At 42.4% G+C, this 21,772-nt stretch overlaps 2 protein-coding genes and 1 long non-coding RNA gene across 4 annotated transcripts in view; 1 reads left to right on the top strand and 2 right to left on the bottom strand.

Moving 5' to 3' along the window:
* The window catches only part of GXYLT1 (glucoside xylosyltransferase 1), a 31,273-nt gene extending 27,532 nt beyond the window's left edge, over window positions 1-3,741 (bottom strand). Inside the window, exon 1 of one of the 2 annotated variants that reach the window (XM_084749468.1) lies at window positions 3,461-3,741. In XM_084749468.1, coding sequence (XP_084605594.1) covers window positions 3,461-3,666 — 206 coding nt within the window. In that variant the 5' untranslated portion in view covers window positions 3,667-3,741. The remainder of the gene's footprint in view (window positions 1-3,460) is intronic. The other variant, XM_084749469.1, reaches the window with a different exon arrangement.
* A 208-nt stretch (window positions 3,742-3,949) lies between these two features.
* LOC311579507 overlaps window positions 3,950-21,772 on the top strand; it is a 31,879-nt gene continuing 14,056 nt past the window's right edge. The window contains exon 1 of the long non-coding RNA XR_014773172.1: window positions 3,950-4,105. This is a non-coding gene — a long non-coding RNA (uncharacterized lncRNA). The remainder of the gene's footprint in view (window positions 4,106-21,772) is intronic.
* The window catches only part of YAF2 (YY1 associated factor 2), a 60,497-nt gene continuing 52,346 nt past the window's right edge, over window positions 13,622-21,772 (bottom strand). The window contains 2 exon segments of the mRNA XM_084750173.1: window positions 13,622-14,940; window positions 15,871-16,023. Coding sequence (XP_084606299.1) covers window positions 14,703-14,940; window positions 15,871-16,023 — 391 coding nt within the window. The 3' untranslated portion in view covers window positions 13,622-14,702.

Here is a 21,772-nt window from a genome sequence, read left to right as displayed (position 1 = left end):
TGAGTGAGTGTGCATCACTGACACGGCAAGGACCTAATGCCACAGACCTATGAGAACAGGACAGACTCTCCCCATCCAGCCAAAAGTATATTTTTAGTCAAATGAATATCTCCAAAAGTGTAAAGAAATGTTAATTCAGAACATGGCTGTTCTGGCAAGAGACCACATCCAAAGACCTTCTTCTATGTTTATGTGATCTGGCTGGCAAGAGACCACATCCAAAGATCTTGTAGGACTGTGTGATCCCGGGCTGGAATACAAACACGCCTTTAATCCATAAGACACAGAAAAACAGATATGAGTTCAAGGCCAGCAGGGTATAGAGCAAGTATCAGGTAAAGAAAAGCTTAGGTCCAGGCATGTGGTACATGCCTTTAACCCCAAATGAAGGTAAAGTTACTCTGTAGGAGGAAGCGCCCATATTTAAAAATGACTAACTGAGTGCAGAAAACTTGGCAAATCAGAGAAGATTTGACAGAATAGGATACATTCAACTCTCAGGAGGAGAGAGAGGAAAGGGAAGCCATTTAAGAGGCAGTTTTATTGGGACAGTAATAGAACGGTTACAGAGAGAGAGCTCAGGTGAAGACAGATCAAGACAGAAAATGAAAAGCCAGGAGATTAGATTGCTGAATTAGTTTGAGGTCAAGCAGAGCAGTTCCGTGTCAAGAGAGAAGCCAGACTGAATAAGTCAGCTGGGAGAAGAGTTTGAGCCAAAACAGCTGAGTGGAACCAGCCAGCCCAGAGCTCAGAAAGAACAATTACGGGTGAGCTCATTAAGCAGGAAGTCTCAGAGGCTGAAAATGTTCTAGGCCTAGGTTAGATTGTATGGAGACTACAAGCTTCCAGGACTAGGCCTAGGTTAGCAGGAGGGGGTAAACCTCCCAAATAACAAATGAGCCAGAAGAATAAATGTTACTTTTACAGAAAAGCTCATAATATTAACTACTAGTTTTTATTAAATATCATGGATCAGGGTTATGCTAAGTATTCGGACAGGTTTTGTATGCCTTCCCCACCAGAAAATTCACATCTTCCATGAGATGAGTGCTGTCGGGAGGTGGGGCCTTCGGTAGGTGATTAGAGCATAAAGGTCAGGGGCCCCAAAATGAGATCACTGTCCATTCAGAAGCAGCTGCGCACCTGCCTGCCTATGTGAGAACACAGCCAGAAGGTGTAAGAACTAACTTATTCCTGCTGCGTCCAATCACTGAGCTCTGAAAAGTTTGGTACAGCTGCCCAAATAACACTTAATAAGGACCTCAACTTGATGTCACTCGATTGTCCAATAAACTAAAAACCAAGGTGTGGAGATGGTGTTCCGGGCCTCACCAACGAAGCGGAGTACAGGGCCTGACCTCAGTGTTCCAATGCTCTCCAGCGTTTAATGCCCCAATTCCCCTCTCTTCCAAAAGCAGATACAAGGAAGATGGGTGGGGGGAGGGGGAGCCGTGCAAAAAATAATGGCCACATCTATCTCTCAACTGTATCAGTGGTTCTCAGTGTTTACTGCATCTTAATAACAGCTCATGGTTAAACACAGATTACTGACATTCCAGTTTAGCAGGTTTCTTCCTGGGTCCCAATGAACAGATATTTTTCCCTAAAGTAAAAATAAAGTAAAATAAAAGGGGGAGTTACACTTTAAAATTAAAGCATCAGCTACAGTTTTACTGTGCCAGTTACTAAGTAACCTATGCAACTATTTCACTTCAGTCCTAACAAATGTTCCATATCTAATGAGGAAGTCAACACAGCTGCCAGTACATGGCAAAGGCAAAGCTGGTGACTCAAAAGCCCTAGGTCTTTCGTCATTAAGTTCTCAGTACAGCCTACCAGTGTTGACAGGCCTCAGCAAAAATGAAAAGGAGGGAGGGAAGTGACAATCATTTCAGAGTGTACACCAAAATATCAAGTTGTTAAATTAAATATACTTAAAGTTTGTCAACTATATCCCAATGTAGCTGAAAATGCACTATGTACATTTTACAGTAAAGAAATTAATGCACAGAGACTGATGCACCAACCAAAGACCACGCATGGAGAGGACCTAGAGCCCTGGGCTCAGATGCAGTGGACAGGCAGCTCAGTCTCCATGTGGGTCCCCTAAACCGGGAGCAAGGGGCTGCCTCTGACATCGAGGCAGCTTTGCCAGGCCACAGAGGAAGAGGATGCAGGCAGTCCTGATGAGACTGGACAGACTGAAGTCAGATAGTGGGGGAGGAGGGGGGGAAAGGAGGGAGGGTGTGGCAGGGAGGAGATAGGGAGAGGGGCTACAATTGGGATGTAAAGTGAGTAATTTTTTTAAAATTAATTAATTAAAAAAAGAAATCAATACACAGAGAAGTAACCATGTGATTAAAGGGTTCTGAGGGCACAGGTTTGTCTGACCCTAAGACCTACATAGTCTCCGTCTACTAAAGCATCCCGCAAGGCAAGTCCTTTACACTGGGATATATACCCAGTCCTTGGTCTATGGAACCTGGTTCTGTCTCACTATGTAGCCCAGGCTGGCCTCGAAGTCATGATCCTCCTGCCTCGGCCTCGTTCCGCAAATCCTACCACACTGTGGGGCACCACAGCCCGCAATACCTTTTTAAAGATGCGGGCAATGGAATCTGAGACCACGCCCAGACCCCACATTTCTCTGACTACAATCCAACCATAAAACAAGAAGTCTGGCTATCCTCCTCCTGCCTTTTTGTACCGGCTTCCTTCTGGAAGCGACCATCAACTCTCTGTTGCTACATAACAGCTCAAAGTGGATGGTACCCTTTTTATAATTCCTCAGTCTCCTACTCTCCAATTAGTTGGTCTCAGAATTGCCTACAAAAATAGGTATCCACCAAGGCAGTGCGAAATGGTCGGACTGCTACATTGCCAAAACAGTTTTGCACTTAAACTTCGTAATTTCTAATACTGACAGTGATTTATGCAAATTCACCAAATCATTATGCTGTTTTTATAAATATACAAAACTTTAAAAAGGATTATCTTCACTCCCCACCCCTCCTATTAAATATGGGCATACTAAGTATCGCTCATGTTTCTGAACTTCCTTTTGAGTTTCCGAATAAGCAGAGTATTTCCAACACAAAAATTCACAGCTCGCTTTATGCCACGGCCAGATTTATCTAACCACGGCTACAGATGAAAATGCTAAGCGTTAGGATGAAAATGTAGACACCTGGAAATGGGGGCTCAACAAGGGCGCCAGCCTAGTTCTTAAATAGCTCAGCTTCGACTCCATGGAAACCGGAGGGAATTCCCACTAGCTGTAATCAGGATTTTGTCGGCCACCACTTACTTCCAACGAACGTTTTAGAAAGTTGCAAATCAATTCAATTTCTAACTGCTCTAAACACTGGGTCTGAAGCCAAACAGAAAGTGCTCGGTGGTGGGAGTGGCGCGTCCCGCCGGCGCCGTTCCAGAGCCCGGCGCCCCGCACTGCGGCCCGTACCTGCCGGGCCAACCCGGGCCCGCGCTGCCCGCGCCTCTCCCGGGGCCGCGTCCGCCGTCCGCCTGCCAGGAAACCGCCGCGGCCTGGGGCCTGCGGCCTTCGGTCCCTCCTTCCTCCAAGGACACCGCGAGCTGGCTGAAGGCGTACAGCAGCGAGCAGAAGCCGCAGGCCAGGCACAGCCCTACGACCCGCAGGTAGCGCCGCATCCCGGCCCGCGCTGCTGCTGCCGTCGCCGCCGCCGCCGCCGCGCCCGCCCGGGCGAACTGCGAAGGGCCGCAACGCGCAGCCGCAGCGTGAGCTGCCCGGTGTCCGCCCCGCCCCTCCGCCCGAATCCTCGCCAGGACCGACTCCCTCCTGTCTCCGCCCAAGCCCCGCCCCACGCCCCAATTCGCCCCGCCTCCGCGCCCTAGTCCCGCCCCGCACCCGGCGCCAGCCCCGCCTCCGCGCCACGCCCCAACTCCCGCCCCGGATCTGCTGCGCTCCCGGAAGCAGAGCTGCGCACTGCCGGAGCGGTGAAGAAGGGGAGGGCGTTAGGATGAGCCGCGCAGAGGTGTTGCGAATGGAGCGGGTCTGTAGGCCCTTGAGCTAAATCTTCGATTTTTTTCCATTGTGTAGTTTGTGACTCTGAGCAACTTGAATTTTAAGGTATCGCTGCGTGACTAAAAAGAAATCGTGGTTTTCCGCACTTGTTACCTTTTCCCCGCCCCGTGCTGCTCCCCACAGACCTCAGCCTCGGATCTAAAAGGTCTGTGCTTCGTGGGGCGTCGTAAGGCGGCGGTGGGTTAAAGGTGCAGCGCTTTCCCCTCCACACATCGGGGTGGGTGGCAAGGGTCTTGCCTTTTACGTTTTCAGACTTTGCTTACAACTCATTTGCATATCCGAAGCAAACTTGATACTCTCCCTAGGAGGCCTTCCTTCCCAACGCGAATTCACAGCTCACATCCCGCGCCTAGAGCTAGGATCTTACGGAAGCCTAGTGGGGACATGGGTAGAGGCGTAGACACTAGAAATGTGTACAGCTCGAAGACACTGGCTGGTGCGGTCGACCAGTGTTGAGGATTTTACAAGACGGAATGACTAGCTTAAACTTCATGGTTATTCTTAGATACCTTTAGTCCCTGAATAAGACGTTTGTTAACCACCCATTTCTGATCTAATACCCTTTTGACTCAAAACCTTTAAAGCAATCTCACCAGTTTGGAAGCTAAGAATGTTATTAGGGTAGACCTAAAACCTACCAGGTTTTTCTCAGTTGGCTATAATCAATCTAATGATCCAACCGGTGTCTGGAAACTGCCTTAATTTCTGACTTTCTTTTAATCTATGACTCTAAAGATAATATAAATACTTCCATGTTGTAACATGTTTTTCCAGGCAATCCAAACCCATGTGCCCAGGCCCAGGTCACTCGAATTTGGTTCAAAATAAATTATCTTACTCCCTTTCAAAGAGGGCTGTTGTTCAGAGACAGGACAGCAATCTGTAAGGGTGTGGACGCGCCCGAAAGTTCCGTCAATTGTACCTCAGAGAGTAGGTGAGATTTCTTAGGGTGGCCCTCATAAGGGAAGGATTTCTAGGTTGAGTGAGCAATGAAAACAACTCTTTTATTCAGGAGACAGAGAGAAGTGTGATGCCAGGATAAGTGAATGCAAGAGTGGACACGCGGAGTGATAAGGCTGCAGAAAAGGTTAGCTGTTACAGTGCCTTGCCCCAGCAGACTCTTGGGAGTCTGAACTTGATCTGCTTGACGGGTTAAGGAAGGAAGTAACATGATCACATTTGCATTTTAGAGAGCGATTCTGGCTCGAGTGAAGGCTGGGGCAGAGATGAGAGATTGGAGAAAGTGGGTCCAGAGCCAAAAATTGAGATTTAAACAAACACACTTAAAATGCACACAGAAATACATTTAAGCACACACTTAAAATGCACATACACTTAAATACATTTAAAGTTAAATACTTTAAATGAACAATAAAAAAAATACATGAAATGCACAAATAAAACAGACATCTAAAAATACTGGTAAATACTGTATATTCAAAATATACAGGCAAAAACACACACTCTTAAAAGCATACACTTAAAAATACATGCATACTTAAACACACTTAAAAATGCACACACACCTCATGAGGAAAAACACGCTATTGAATCGTTCAAGTTGCATCTGGGTCACCGAGAAGTCCGTCCGCAAAGGACAATGTGAGGGAAAGTGCTGGCATCGAGGCTCTCAATCCCCACACCAAGAGCTGGCTCTGTGACCGTGGGAAAGTCACTAGAGGATCTAAGGGCTATTTCCTCCCCGTAAGAATTAAATTTCTTGTCTTACCTAAAAAAAAAAAAAAAAAAAAAAAAAGATCCAATGAACTGTCAAGATGTATAAAGAGAAAGAAAACGGTCATTTGTTCATTCAATAAATATTTATTGAATATTTTCTACATGCCAGACAGACTCAGATGCACAGTATTCAGGAATAAGGGGGTGTCTTGCCCTCGAGAGGGAGAGAGGCCGTAAAAACAAAGAGAACACGACACCTTTCTAACACACCTTACAGTTCTTAGAGAAATAGAGATAACCTAGAAGAAGCACAGAACATTACAAGGGCACTAAGAAGAATGGAAAGTGGGAGGGTGGGGCACATACTAGAGTAGGAGTGCGTACGCAGGCAAAGAAAGGCCCATTTGAAAGATGCTGAGGAGAGCGGACTTGATGACATAAACTCTCGAGGCCGAGGCAGAGTTCCTACCACAGGCTCAAGGCCAGCCTAGTCAACATAGTAAATTCCAGATCAAACTGGGCTGCTAAGTGTGGCCCCATTTTTTTTTTTTAAAGATTGCTACTAATTTTTCTCCAAGAAACTACATACAAGTAATCTCTTGACTCTTAGATCATAAGCCATGGACAAGTATAAAGGGAAGCTAGCCAACAATATATGCAAAGAACAGAGTTATCATGGTCTTGACATGGGGGTTCAAGGCCATATCATCTTTTACATTCCTTTTAATCCTGTAATCGCAAAAAGAAGCTGTTGCAAAAGGGCCACCCTAAAAATAATGTTTATACCACCGACACACCAAGCCCTGGTTACCTGGAAAGGCGAGGAGTCACTGCCTGTTGCTGTCTGGCCATGATTCCCACACTTCCTTTTTATATTCCTAAGCTGACTTCTGTTACTGATTACAACTCTACTTACTTCAACATCACGGGGTATTTCTTTCACTTGCTGCATGTACCTAGTCCCAGTCTATCCCTAGAGACACGCTCTGTAGTTCTCCAGTGATAAGCTGAATGACTCCAAATTCTCAACTCAAAAGAACAAACGTGAGTGAAGGAAATAAAAATTTAAGATCAGGCATATTCAAGGTGGCACTACTGTAGGCAAGGTCAGGAAGTGAAATTTGAAACTAATATGTAGAGGGGGTTTTCCCCCCTAAAATTAGATGAAAGATGTCTATGAGATAGAAAACTGACTCAGAGCCAGGCATGGTGGTGCACGCCTTTAATCCCAGCACTTGGGAGGGAGAGGCAAGTGGAGTGCTGTGAGTTCAAAGCCAGCCCGGTCTACAAAGTGAGTCCAGGACAGCCAAGATAACAGAGAAACTCTGTCTTGAAAAACAAAAAACAAAAAAGAAAGAAAGAAAGAAAGAGAAAGAAAGAAAGAAAAAGAAAGAGAAAGAAAGAAAGAAAGAAAGAAAAAGAAAACTGACTCAGAATTTAAACCAGATTTTAAGAATCTCTAGCTTAGATGGTGCAGGGCTACGAGGAGGCTGGGTGCAGACTACTCTTGCAGAGGACCAGAGGTCTGTTCCCCGTACCCAAGATGGGCAGCTCACAACCACCTGGAACTCCCGCTGCAGGGGACCTCATGCCCTTTCCTGGACTACACATGCACAGACACACACCTATATAATGGAAAAACTTTAATGTTGGTGCTCTCCTCTCTTTCTTTCCACCCATCCCTCTTTTAGCCTAGTCAAATATGTATGGAGTCCTGTCCAGTGTTTCCTTCTATTTTCTACCTTTGAGTCATTACAAAAACAAAACAATAAGAAACAAAACAAACAAACAAACAAAAAAACACAGTAATCCTACTGGACAAATACTCTCACCCAAAACTCTCAAGTGCAGGGATTACAAACTGCATCATTTCCTGCCTCCTATATTTCTTATATAGACACACCAGTGTTTTAATAAAATGGTTCTTCCCTAGCTGTGGGAGTGCACACCTCTATTAGCAATGGAGAAGCTAGATTGGGAGGGGATTGCAGGAACTGGTGTGGAGGAATGCCCTGAGTGGACGTGGCAGCTGTCAATAAAGCACTGTTGTGCCAATGGGCTGAAGGGATTAGAAGAAACTGTAGCTGGACTGTTGAGAGTTGGGAAAGAAGCTGCCCCGGGAGTCAACAGATTGGCAAATTATTGGTATACATGTAGGCTTTGAGGCCATAGGATTCGAGTAGTTTAGATTCTGCCCAGCGTAGTGGTTGCAGCTTTAAAATACAGTATAACCTCACTTTGTTGGTTATTGGCACCTTAGGACATACTGATAAGTTAATTGCAACAGTCTGGGCCAGCCTGGGTGATATAGCAAAACACTGTCTCCAAATACAAATTTAAAAATGACAGTTTGGCTGGATGTGGGGGAGTAAGACTTTAGTGCCAGCCACTGGAAGGCAGAGGCAGATGGCTGTTTGTGAACTCAAGGCCAGCCGTATCTCCACAGCAAGGATAACTATACCTGGAAAGACCCTGTCTCAAAAGCAAAGTCACGTGCCTCAGACTCTGCAGTTCTGCGCTAGACACACAGTCCTCTTTACTTCGTATTTCAGTCTCTCCTGAGCCCGACACTACCCCTGTGCTTTATTCTGAAAACTCAGCCTGCTCCATGTGAAGACTTGAGTTTCTTCTTCCTAGGTTCCTCTTCTCCCAAGCTAGTTTCTTACCGTCCAGTCCTCCCCACTTTTGCTGACCTCCCTCACCTACAACTCGGCACAAGGCCATTTCATTGTTGCTATAATTGTGAATTAACGTGGGATAATGAAAATAACCCACATGAGGAGCCTAAATTATTACATCTAGGTCTTCAGTTTAGTTTCTGGGTTTTCCTATTAAAACTTTACAGAAAAGTGATGAGCAGAGGGCAGCTTTCTTCCTCAAGTCATCAGGTGAAAACCAAGATTCAGCTGCAGGCCCTGGGAGCAGCTGCTCAGAACTGCGGGGTAGGGAGGCAGCAGTGACACTGGATTCGTACCCCTAACGCACCTTCATCTTATTCTCACACTTAGAAAGAAAGCATTTTTTTTTTAAATTATTAGTTTTACGGGGCAGGAAAGATGGCTGAGTGATTGAAAGGGCTTTGCTGCTCTTGCAGAAGCCGTGGCTGTGTTCAGTTCCCAGCCCCCACATGATGGTTCACAACCCTGGGTAGCTGCAGTGCAGTGTCAGGGGATCCAACACACGCTTCTGACCTCCGCAGGCACAAGGCACACACACGGTTCCCAGACATCAAGCAAAACACATCAAATAAAAATGTTTTTAATTAGTAAAGTTTAAGCCCTATTTACCCAAGGGAACTGAGACAGCTTACAAGAACAACAACAAAAAGCATAAAGTCAAAATTGGTTAAAATAAAAAATGACAGCCATTGAGTCCTATAGACATGTTATTAAAAAACAGCCAACTTTAGCCGAAAAAATTTACAACTACAGCAAAAATTAAGAATAATAAATCTGAATTGTCTTCAAAGAATGGCAAATTGGTTTCTCAGATGAAGTAAACTTTTGCTGAAATCACTGTGAGTAAAATTTCTAATTTGGGCAGTTAAAGGAACCTCCTTTAACACCTTCACAGGAAAGAAATGTGAGACTTTCCTGTCTTGACTTTCAAAGTTGGGGACTGGGAAGAAGGCTGAGCAGTTAAAAGCATTTGTTGCTCTAGCAGAGGAGCTGGCTCACAGCCACCCACAACTCCAGTTCTAGGGGACCCATCACGCCTTTCTCGCCTCCTCAGGTACTGCACACATATGGTACACTTACACATGAAGGCAATGCAACCATACACACCAAAATAAATGTATCAAATAAATTAGAAGGAAATGGCATCTCAACTTACAGTGCTTAAAAAGGTAGTTTTGACAATACAAGCTGCATTAATAGGTCACTAGTTCAAACAATTGGTGACTCAGTCAGCTGCAAACACCAACATGAGGTCCCAATACTCTAGAGCAGACTGCCATTCGATGTTTAAGGCCTGGGTGAATTGTCCATGAAAACAGTCCCAGGCACTCCTATCTGCTATTTCTGTGTCTTATACATAGTCTTACTGTTGCAGGGATGTCACTGTATTTACTGATCTCTAAAACGTATACTCCACATCTTTAGCCTCTTTGTAACCAACCCTTGAAGCAGTAACTAAAAGCCAAAATATACTTAATATCGTAACTAAACAAAAAACTAGATCAGTAAAATTCAGCGAAGGACTGAATGTTAAGCTATGACCCGTGAAAAGGTGCAGAATGTGGGGCTGGGGCACTCAGCTGGGACAGTGTTTGTATTCAAAGCATGGACTGGCACTTGTTTGATTCTCCAGAACCTACAGTTTAAAAGGGGGCAGGGGAGGAGATTCAGCGATCCAAACCTAGAACCCAGGGCTGGGACACTGGAGACAAGCAGCTCCCTTGGGCTCACTCATCAGTCACCCTAGCCTACTTGATGAGCTACAGACCATGAAAAAACTTGACTCAAGAAGGAAAAACAAAAGAAAAAACAAACAAACAGAGGGCTAAAAAGTTATTTGAGAGCTGATCTTGTTGCTCCTGCAGGACCTGGGTTTGACTTTCAGCACCTAAATAGTGGCCTACAAAACTGTCTAACTCTAGTCCCAGGGGATCTGACACCACGCTACACAAGCATACATGCAGGCAAACATTCATACACAAAAAATAAAAAAATATAGGCCTATAACCCCAGCATTTAGGAGACAGAGGCAGGCAGATTTGAGTTCAAAGTCGGCCTGATATACCCAGTGAGATCCAGGAGAGCCAGGGATAGAAACATGGTAAGTGGCTCCTGAGGAATGACACTGGCAGCACCCACACAAACATACCTTACACACATAACACAGAGGCTAGGAAATACGTCCCAAAACACGGAAACCTTCCAGAACTCTACTTGATTGTCCACTCAAGTATCAGGTCTCTTCCTAGTATTTCAAATGGTCCATTCCATAAAGACAGGATGATCTACTCCAACTAAGAAAAGCTTAAATCACAACATTTATGTGATCTGAGCTAGTAGGTGTGTTCAAAATGCTATTTATATAGTTTAAAGAAAACCTGTCCATAGTGCTTACATTGAATGGCTTGATGTAAAACTACTCTAAATTCTTACACACATTGCTGCCCTACTTGACATGTGCTGAGGAGACGCATGACAGGTCCCCAGAGACTAGCAGACCCTAAGCTGTAGTTCCCTCCCTGGTGATGCGCTGTCCAGCAGCCGGCCGCTCCGACACTTGTCCAGCCTGTTCCTTCTCTCCGCACTTCCTCCCATGCCCACTCCTCCTTACCACTGCTGGTGGTGGAGTGGAGCTTGCTCTTCATCAAAGCCTGCCTTGCTTTCTACTTTTGAAAACCATCAGTGACGTCCTTGTTTTCTGAACCCTTCACTGTTTCCCTTTGGCTATTTTTGTCACTGAGTTTTCTGTACTTTGATTTTTCTGCATTCTTTGTTTGAGGCTTCTGTATATGCCTGAGGTGGCTGAGAGGGTGAATTGTAATGAAGTCATCTTTTTTTCGGGACAGTTTCTCTTGTGTAGCCTTGGCTATCCTGGAACTTGCTATGTAGACTAGGCTGGCCTCGACCTCACAAAGATCCGCCTACCTCTGCCTCCCTAGTACTGGGATTAAAGGTGTATGCCACGGCGCGTTATTATTTTATTGTTATCCTACACATACACACACACACACACACACACACACACACTTTCACTTAACTCTCAAATCACACAGCAAAGCTTTCTTTCTATGACTAGTTCCTTACAAAGATTCTAGAAAAGAGGTAAGCTGCTAAGGAAGTATACTAAGATCTTTACTCTACATAACATGCCCAAAGTCCATTCTCTTAGGCACTGATGATTTCTACCTACAAGAAAGTTGACTGCCATCAATTTAGTTGACTTTCTTCCTCCTATTAATGTACCTCATCTTGTCTATTATCACTATAACTTTAGGAAAGCATTTAATGAAACCTCTAATAAACTTTAATTAAAACCATTAAGCCATTAAGTCATCCATCACTGCTGTGATGTACAAAAGGTTTTTTGTTTTTTTGTTTTTTAGATTTTATTTATTATTATGTATACAGTGCTCTGCCTGCATGTAACACCTGCAGGCCAGAAGAGGGCATCACATCACATTATAGATGGTTGTGAGCCGCCATATGATTGCTGGGAATTGAACTCAGAACCTCTGGAAGAACAGCCAGTGCTTTTAACCTCTGAGCCATCTCTCCAGCTCACAAAAGGTTTTAAGAGTGTATATTCTTATGTGCTTCAAAGTACACCTTCATTTTTACCTGTACTCTAAAAACATCCAAATTCCTTTAGTGTGGAATCTGGTTAAAAGAACCCACTGCCAAGGGGCTGGAGAGATGGCTCTGTGGTTAAGAGCACCTGCTGCTCTTGCAGAGGACCAGACTTTGATGAGCAGCACCCACAGAGGGGCACACATTGTCTCTAACTCCAGATCCAAGGACTCCAAAACTCTCTTCAACCTCTGTAGGCACCAGGCACACACATGGGGCAAACACACTCATGCAAACAAAGTACTCACACACACAACATAATAAAAACCTAAAAAAGAGTCCACCACTAAAACTATATCACATTTACAAAACAGCTACAAATATACCCTAAGTCCTGGCTCAGAATAGTCTTTTGCATATTTTAACATTAAGTGCATGTACTAATGGAACTTGCATGTCTTCCTGATATGAAAGTATATTTGAGGTAGAGTGAAATAAAGGAAGATAAAAGGGAAACAAAATCCCACTCTAAATAGCACAGTTCATTTCTCCAATCTCAGTGTATGGGATTAGGTTCTTCAGTCATAGAAAGGTAGTCTTTCTGGGACCAGAGCAAACACTGACAACACTGTTCTCTTAGGTTACTTAAGTAGCATTAAAATAACTTGGTTACAAAAATGTAATTTTCATGATACTTTACCTATAATGATAGTAAAAGCTCACGTTTTACTGAGCAACTAGAGTATGCTAGAGAAATGTTAATCTTACATGGGTTAACATTTAATCCTCCCAAGAGCCCTATGCGTCAGATCTGGCCATCACTACCCCTATTTCACAAATGGGAAGCATGCTTGAGAACGTATTCAAGTTTGCGTCCTACTGCAGAGACTCGAGCATCAGGCCTCACATTCTGAATCTCCATGCCATTGTTCCTTCCACCAGAACACAAACATGAGTGCAGCCTATTCAGGTAAAACCTCACCTTCTCTCATGCTTTTCTTTCTTGCAGAAAAATCTAAAATATATTATGAAAATATATGATCATTGTAAGATATATTGCCTTTACTTATTTTTGTCTTAGGAACTAGAATTTCCCCCATTACAAGTATTTAAAATTGAATACACTGAACATTTATACATGAAAAACAATGTAAAATTAACATGTTTGAAAAGAACATAGCCAATTAGTTGGAAGTATCTTAGAATAAAACAGTATTACACCTTCATTTAACAACACTAAAGAATGAGGTATCTGAATGTTTTCATCACAGACTTTTACTGTATGCAATACTGTATTCACAACTAGCATGTTACAAGCGTACCATGGTGCCAATAGAAGCACTGCAATTGAACAGTTACATTACCACGAGGAACCAAATAGCACAACTGTCAGGGTCCACAGTTTTTCCTTTAAATGTTGTCATGATGTCTTTCATGTAGTAGGTTATATTCAAGTTAGGTCTTGTCTTTAGATTAATTTACATTTCAGAAGCCTGCTCTAAGTAGATACACATTAAGCAAACAGCTAGAGAGAAGAAGTGAACCTGAGGAGAAGTTAGGATGTGGCATGTAGTTTCGAAGATGGGTTTTCAAACACAACATAACACACTTCATTTAGCTGTAAACAAAATGCAAAATCTTAAGTCATAAAAAATATTTTATTGGTAATAGTACATAAGTGAGTGGAGCTGTAAATACTTTTTATTTCAAGATACTGGTGAATGCATAAATTGGGAGCTTCTCTGGAAATAGAGTACTATGGTTTTCATAGGAATTATTATGTTTAGTAAAAGGCCAATTGAACTGACGTTGGATTACCTTCCCAGTCCTGTGTAATAGTTGCCATGCTTATGTGAGTTAGATTCACATGACCCTGGACAGGTTTGGAACAAGGAAACAGTGATAAACTATCATTAAGTTAAAGCTTTTCCAAGTATGGCATGTTCTTTTCTGCCTCTGCCAGATGCAGATCCCTCTTTAACCCGAATGTCTTAGAGAGCACAGGAACCAGTGTTCAGTGACCACAGCACTAACCCTGAATTAGAAAGCTAATCAGTCCATGTTTTATTGTTTACTATTCAGCTAGTAAACAGTACAAAACTAACAAACATAAACTGCAAATGATGGATAAAACATAACTCAGAAACAATAATTTAGTAAAAACATGTCAAAAACATTGGCAAAGGTCCATACAAATCCTTTATTTAATAACAACTTTCCTATTTAACCACACCAAGTACCAGCAGGTGCATTAAGAGGATAACCATTAAGAAAATCCTGTTGCAGCAATAGTTAAGTTGATCTTTGACTTGCATACATATAACTATTTGTTTCACAATTCTCAAATAATACATATTTAGGCAGCTTGCACTATGTAATAAAAAATTTAAACTCATTACATGCCAATAGTAGATAATTCAATAATTATGTGTTAGAATTCACTAAACTATAAGTGAAAATAGACTTACCAATAACACTGCATAATGAATAATTCAACCACATTTTCATGGCATTTAACAGCAGAGACCAAAATGTTAAGTCTGGAAATGTTCAATAGCTTACACGGCAATAAAATCTAATAAATCCTGGAAAATTCATATTTCATGTAAAACTCAAATTATTGGTTAGGCATGAATGTGTCTGTCATGAAAATGTGGTAGTTCTTGGCATAATCTGTGTTTCCATGGGAGGACAGGCATGACTAAGCGGAACAAGAACGTTTAGTGAGACTCTCCGTTCAGGGATGAGGCTTCTCCTCGAGGCGAGGAGGACCTGGACACGCCCCGCTCCGTGTTGTCTGAGCTGCAGCTGCTCTGGCTGTGTTGATCCCCAGCAGCAGCACTCGATGCCGGCGCTGACTTTGCTTTCTCCTTAAAGTCTGTAATAATGACTGTTAGATCTCCAACAGTGACTTCCAAATGCTGAGCACTACTCCGATCCACATTTTTCAATCTTGGTCTAAACACACAAAAAAAGGAGTTTTTTAAGCTAGCTCACTATCAAATTTCTGAGCACATACTAAATAACCAAACAAAAGTAATAAAATGAATGTATTTCTGGCTAAAGAGATTAATATGTAATATAGCACCAAAGAATCATGAAAGTCATTAATATTAACCAAAGTCATTCATAAGCCTTCAACATGAGAGAAGGCTACAGCCTGGATGCCATGGTTAACCATGCTTTAAAGTCATACTCAAGTTGCATGCAGCTTAATTTTATTCCAACAGATGTTTAGTCCAACAAAGCTATGACTGCACTACAATAAAAGCTGAGCGTGGGGACTGGAGAGAGCCTCAGCAGTTAGGGGCACTGGCCATTCTTCCAGGGGACACAGATTTGATTCCTACCACCCACACCGCAGCTGACAACATCCCCAACTCCAGCCCCAGGGGATGAGACACCCTCTTCTGACCTTCGCAGGCACCAGGCATGCATGTAGTGCACAAACATAAATGCAGGCATAACACTTATTACATAAAACAATAAAATAAATAAATCTGAAAAATAAAACAAAGCAGAGGCCAGGCTAAACTTGCACTCCACTGCTGCACATCTACTCATGACAAGATCCAGAACCATGATCACTGGTCAAAGCTCATGATTCTAAGTACCAGTTCCTGAATTTCAAGTCCCTGTTTTTTATTAATGAAGGAAAAAGAACAGGCATAAATGTCTTCTGAATAGCTAAGAAAGAAAAGCCTCTTCACATTTGAGCTTATATTTTGACCTTTTCTGATTTCCAACATAACTTTCAAGCTCAGAAAACCTCTGTGATATTTTATATTGAGATAAAAGTTTACTTTCACTTTGCATAGAGGAGTATGATCAAAGTTTAAAAAGAATATTAAGTGTTTTTTTTAATTTCAACCATAAACCACTATTTACCTGGTTTTCTTATGACCGTTCTTTTTGCTAGTTGCTTCCTTTTCACTTTTTTCTTTTTCTACTTTATCTTTCTTCTCTTTCTTTGACTGGGTAGGGGGCACAAACTGCTGAGTAACCTGCTGTGCAACCAGCTGTGAGACAGGGCGAGGTTTCCTGTGTGCACAGTAAAAAGAAAGGCTTTTATTACAACTGAAACATACATGCTTTTATGAGAGAATAGCACATGTTATGAGAATATTTTATGATTTCAAGTATAAAATTTCTCAAATGTAAAATATAAATTGTCATTCCTGTTCAACAAAATAGGACAAACTATCACAACAGTTAAAATTTAAGTCCAAGATACATGGTCTAATCATTAGGGAGCATGTGACATTATTTAAATGTATATCCAAGAATATAAGAAGGCACACATGCTAACAAGCTGACTGTTGACACAGAAGCTGCACTTCAGGCGCTGTCAGTGCTGAGTCTGAGGTAGGGGCCTCACACTGCAAAGCTAAGGCACACCCGGCCAAGCTGTTTAGCCCATCCTTCCTCCTGAGTGAAAGAGCTGAGTGTCTGTGGTAGCGTCCCTCACTGACTGTGGACTTACTGTCAACACTGTCACTCTGACCCCTCCTGTCTCAGGCTACAATTTTACACACATTTCTGATGCTGGGATACAATCAATCCTCTGAGATTTTCCAACTCCCACATTTTAAATGTGTTTACTAGCCAGGCATGGTGGCGCACGCCTTTAATCCCAGCACTCAGGAGGCAGAGGCAGGCGGATCGCTGTGAGTTCGAGGCCAGCCTGGTCTACAAAAGAGTCTAAGACAGCCAAGGCTACACAGAGAAACCCTGTCTTGAAAAACCAAAAAAAAAAAAAAAAAAAAAAAAAAAAAGTGTTTACTTAAAAGCCTACTACAGGACTTATTTCAGGGTACCTGCCTGGTTTTGCCTTTGGATGCTAGCATGAGCAAGCACCCTATCACCCCAAATCAAGGAGCCCTCCAGCTTTGCCAAAGCTTGGGCAACTGGGGCAAAATGCAGATAAAACAATCTCTAAGTTCCTGAGGGAAAGAAAAGTAAAGGAGGAAGAGAGCAAAGAGTGGAGAAATATGAGTTAAAAAATATTTTTTAACCCAGTTTTGTAAACGGTAATTTTATAGCCTAGAAAATCCTATCCTGAAAAAAATCAATAGGAAGAACATAGAATGTATAGTATTAAACATAAACAAGGTCATACAACCTCAGAAAGAAAAAGCAAACATACACGGTTTCCTTCATGTGCAGATCCTAGCCCATAATGTGTGTGCATACATGTGGGCACAGTATATAACATGTTGAAAGGAGAACAAGAAAGTCTGCACATATCAACTAAGTGATGAGGAAGGATTGAACACAGAGGAAAGAATCTGAGTAATGGGAGAGAGTATAAAGCTAATTGTTTTCATTGTTTCAATTCTGCCATGGGTTCTCACCACCGCCACTCCCTTGGTTGAAGATAAGAGCATACAAATATATTTGTTAATAAAATGTAAAAACTAATGTAAAACTTTATAGCTTCAGAATGGCTAGTATTACTACATACAGACCAGGCTGGCCTTAAGCTCACAGAGATCTGTTTCTGCCTCAGATGCTGGGATTAATATGCAAGTTTTTTCTTAATTTAATTAAAATTTAATTTTTTAATTTTTTAATTTTTATTTTAAAAATCCTATCCTATTTTGCATAGAGCACTTTTTTAAAATCTTTTATGTTTTCTCCAATACAACAGGACAAAAACAGGAAATAAGAAAATATTTCACAATTAAAGTTTGAAGGCTAGCAGGATATAAGGAAGCAGAGTTTAAAACAGATTTCAGGAAATGAGCTGTGAACATTTATAGCCCACTTAGTGTGAAATACTGGAAAGATAGACGTACAGTAATTTTAAAAATAGGACTGAGAGAAATCAGGGCTAGACATCCAGAGTAACAGCTACACTAACAGTGTTGAAGAGATGGCTCCATGACTCAAGGGCTTGCTGTGTACCTGAGTTTGGACCAGTAGCACTCAGGTAAGAAGCTGGGCATGGCTCCTGATACACCTGTAAACCCAGTCCTGGTGGCAAGGAGGGCTATGGGTAACAGCTAGGTGTTGTTGAACACCAGCATAACAGGTTCAGTGAGATCCTAATTCAAGGGAATAAGGTTGGAGGTAAAGGAAGAAAAATGGACACTAGACATCCTCCTGGGACCTCCATGGACAGGCGTGTATGTGCCTTTACACACACACAAACACACACACACACACACACACACACACACACACACACACACACGCAAAAAAAGCTACACATATGAAAGTGATCTGAAGGTACTGTATTCACTGGTCAGCTCTATTAAGACATGAACACAGCAACAACAAGGGTCGAGGCCGTGGTCCACGCATTAAAACAGTGTCAGAATCCCCCAGACGCCTTTCGTCTTGCCAACTGCGACCTTAAGTTTCTGATTCAGTGACTACAGAGTAGAGACCAAGACTTTGTATTCCTGGCTAGTTTTCAAAAAATGCTAACCTGTCTGACACAGGGATGCTGTGTGAGAAAACCTTTCCTGGGGAGATGTAACACCCACAGGTACTCACCCGGATAGAGAGCCCATGACAGAACAAAGTGTGAATACCACTAGAGCCCAGTGTAGTGAACCAATGAGTTTTACTGGAGTTACTTAGAGGAATATGGGTGAAGGGTTATTACATGAACAGCAATGACCCAAAGGCAACAGCGTGCATCACCAAAGCCCACCCCAGCATGGGCGGCAGTGCACAGAGCTAGGAATCTAGAGCACAGCCTCAGACAGCTGAACGGGTTGGACAATATCCGTCAAGGTGCCTTCTTTGCTCTAAAATTCTTCCAGGCAGCTCCACTGGCTTCTCCTCCTTCCAGGAAGCTGGTCTGGTGCTCTGGCCTCAGAGCCTATTTGCAGCTTCTCTCCTCTCAAAGTCATCTTTAAAGCTTGGCTTATCCAAAGGGTCTTCTTTGTAGCTTTGTCTCACTAATCTCTAGACCAGACTCTCAGCTTGTATTGCTTGTTGGGGGTGGGGGATGCACAGAGGGCCTAGTGAATATAGTCAGTTTCAAGGATTTCCTGAAGCTCAAGTTTACCTTCTTGTTGAAGGAACTTCCCTGCAGGAGAGACTGTTTCAGTCTCAGAGGAAACTGTTACACCACAAGAGATCTTTCTGAAATGAAGAGTCAAGAAATGTAAGACATTTTGTGACTACTGTGACTGCTGCAACAGAAAGCTCCAGAAGTGCACATGCTGCAAAGGCATAAAGAATGCTGCACTGGGAGCACCGGGAAGACCTCAAGGAGTGAGTTACCTGAAAGTAACAGAGTCAGTGAAAAAAAAAAAAAACAAACAAACTTAACAAAGAGTATGGACACCAATATGAAGCAAAAGTTCTATAGGAAAAGTTGTTTGGAAGCTTTTTTAATAGACCAGGAAAAAAGCATTCTTTTTTTTTTTTTTAATGCCATAGGAAAACAGAAAATAAGAAAATAAACAAGTAAAAATGCCTAAAATAAAACAGCAGCAATAAACTTCAGAGTATCTGAAGAGTAAAGCCAAGGGTGAGCTGTAACTAATTAGCTGTGTCCTCATCACTTTTAACCAAGAGGTATTTCTTAACCAAGAAATAAAAATTCTCTGACTTGAGTGCTGCCAACAGTCCATGGGCGAGTACTATAATATGAATGTTCATGTCCCTCAGATTTTTATAATGACGCAGAATCCCAAGTGTGACTAGAATCTGGAAGTGAGGTGACTAGGCCCTAAAATCAGAGCCCTTGTGAAGAATTAGTTCCAGGGAATGCAATACCAGAGAGCCATTATGGCCCTTCCACACCAGGCCCAGCCCACACACAGAAGGAGCCGCTCGCCCCCAGCAAGCACCTCAGCTTGTGATTCCCAGACTTCACAAGGCGGGAGACTCAAACGTATTATTCCCTAGGTACCCACCCTATGGTGTTTCTATGGTATTTTGTTGTAGCAACAAAAACAGACTAAAAGAGTGAAAACAAAGACAAAACCGAAAATAAAATAAACACAGACTCTTAAATACTGGAGTATTAGGGAAGAATGTACTTTTAATTTAATGTCTCCTCATCTATGCTCGACACGCCAACAGTAAGGAAGCAGGTGGTAGCAAGCAATCTGTACTGCACCGAGAAGTACGCCGAGAACATCGCTGAGGGAGGAAGAATAGTTTGGTTTTATTTTCTCACTGACACATAATAATGTACATGCGGTGCAGCATGACATCTGAATAGCCAGACGGAATGCACACTAGCAGATCGTGTAACCTGCAGGTCATCTTCTGACACACATCCTTAACAAACAGGATACTTCCTCGAAGCTTACTGTGTAAGTTAGAGTCACTTTCATTTCTTTTCTCAGTTGTACCAAACTGTGGAAAGAGAAAGCCGAAAGGTATGGATGGTTGGGAATGTATTTGATCAGGCTAATGCCTAGTAAACAGTGAGTCATTTAAAACTGCCTTCTAAAATAGAAAACGTAGCTAAGAAATTGTCGTTGCAAGACATTATAAATCACTGAGTCCGTTAAACTGTAGCTTTGCCACAGTCTTATGCTATGCCTCGTATTGCCATTCCTTTACCTCAAAACCTAATACAAATGACTATACAGAATATTCCTGACATGATACTATAAAATTTAAAGTGGAACTCCTGAAGCTGGGGAAATGCCTCAGCAGTTAAAAACGCAGGTCCAGTCCAGCACACATGCAGCAGCTCAAACCATCTCTAATCACAGGTTCCAGTGTCCGCTTCTGGCCTCCTCAGGTGTGTGTGGGTGTGGGGGTGTGTGCGCGCGTATGCGTGCGCGTACAAAAAACAAATACACATAAATTAAAAATAAATCTTTAAAAGGTGGATATCCTAGAGTTTCCAGCCATTAGCAATTTGAAGTGCCTTATTATTGTCACTGTAATACATAGCACTAATGTTCACTGCACTTAGTGTTACTTTAAAAAACAAATCAACAGTTACCTAGCTGTCCTACTTTCATCTATGGTCACAGTGTATGACACCATGAACATTCAACCATTATGCTGCACTGAGGTGCTGAGTTTCTTCGTAACATGCTGCTCACCTGCCCCCGCCCCCCACACACAGTAGTCTCCACGCTAGCGCCATCAGCTGGATGATACTGTTCACTGTATCACAGTCCCACATTCATACAACAACAATCCTACCTTTCTAACTCACAAATCTTACAGTACAGTTGCTACTCTGTTATTTATTTTAATTCTTTTAAGTCTTATTTATTCTTAACAGGTGTTCTACTCCTTGTGGAGGCGTAGGCAGGAGATGACAGACAGGCTAACCACTGTAAAAGTAAACATCCATTAATAAGATATAATTTATATAATAAATCTGTAAAGCTGAATTAGATCCTTTATTTTAAATGAATTACCAATCTAGAATATTCTTAAAGTACTACACTCTCAATGTTAAGAATAAAATACTTGATAATATTATAGTCCATGAGGCAAAACCAACAGAACTAGAGGAGTTTGTCAGGGAAGAAAAAGATTACGTCAGGGTATAGTCAAGTAATGTTAGATCTATACTATGGTCCAGCAAGACGAAGTGGAGGTGAAACATGCATCTAATGTACACCTGGATCTACAGGGATAAGGAGCCTCCAATCATATAAGGAAAAGAAATGGTGACATCAAGGAGGACAACAACGGCCTTCTCTAAACAAGAGAGCCAATAATCTTGATATTGGGTGGCTAAATGTTATGGCTGGAATGTAAAATGTCTCCCATGGCTCCTCATGTGTTTAAACAGTTGGTCCCCAGCTAACAGTGTTGTTTTGGGAAACTGGTACCTTTAAAAGAAGTGGTC

The sequence above is a fragment of the Acomys minous genome (assembly GCF_964271855.1).
Source record: "Acomys minous genome assembly, chromosome: 12".
In the NCBI taxonomy this organism is placed as follows: domain Eukaryota; kingdom Metazoa; phylum Chordata; class Mammalia; order Rodentia; family Muridae; genus Acomys; species Acomys minous.
Note: the sequence above shows the minus strand (reverse complement) of the source record. Positions and strands in the feature narration are given on the sequence as shown.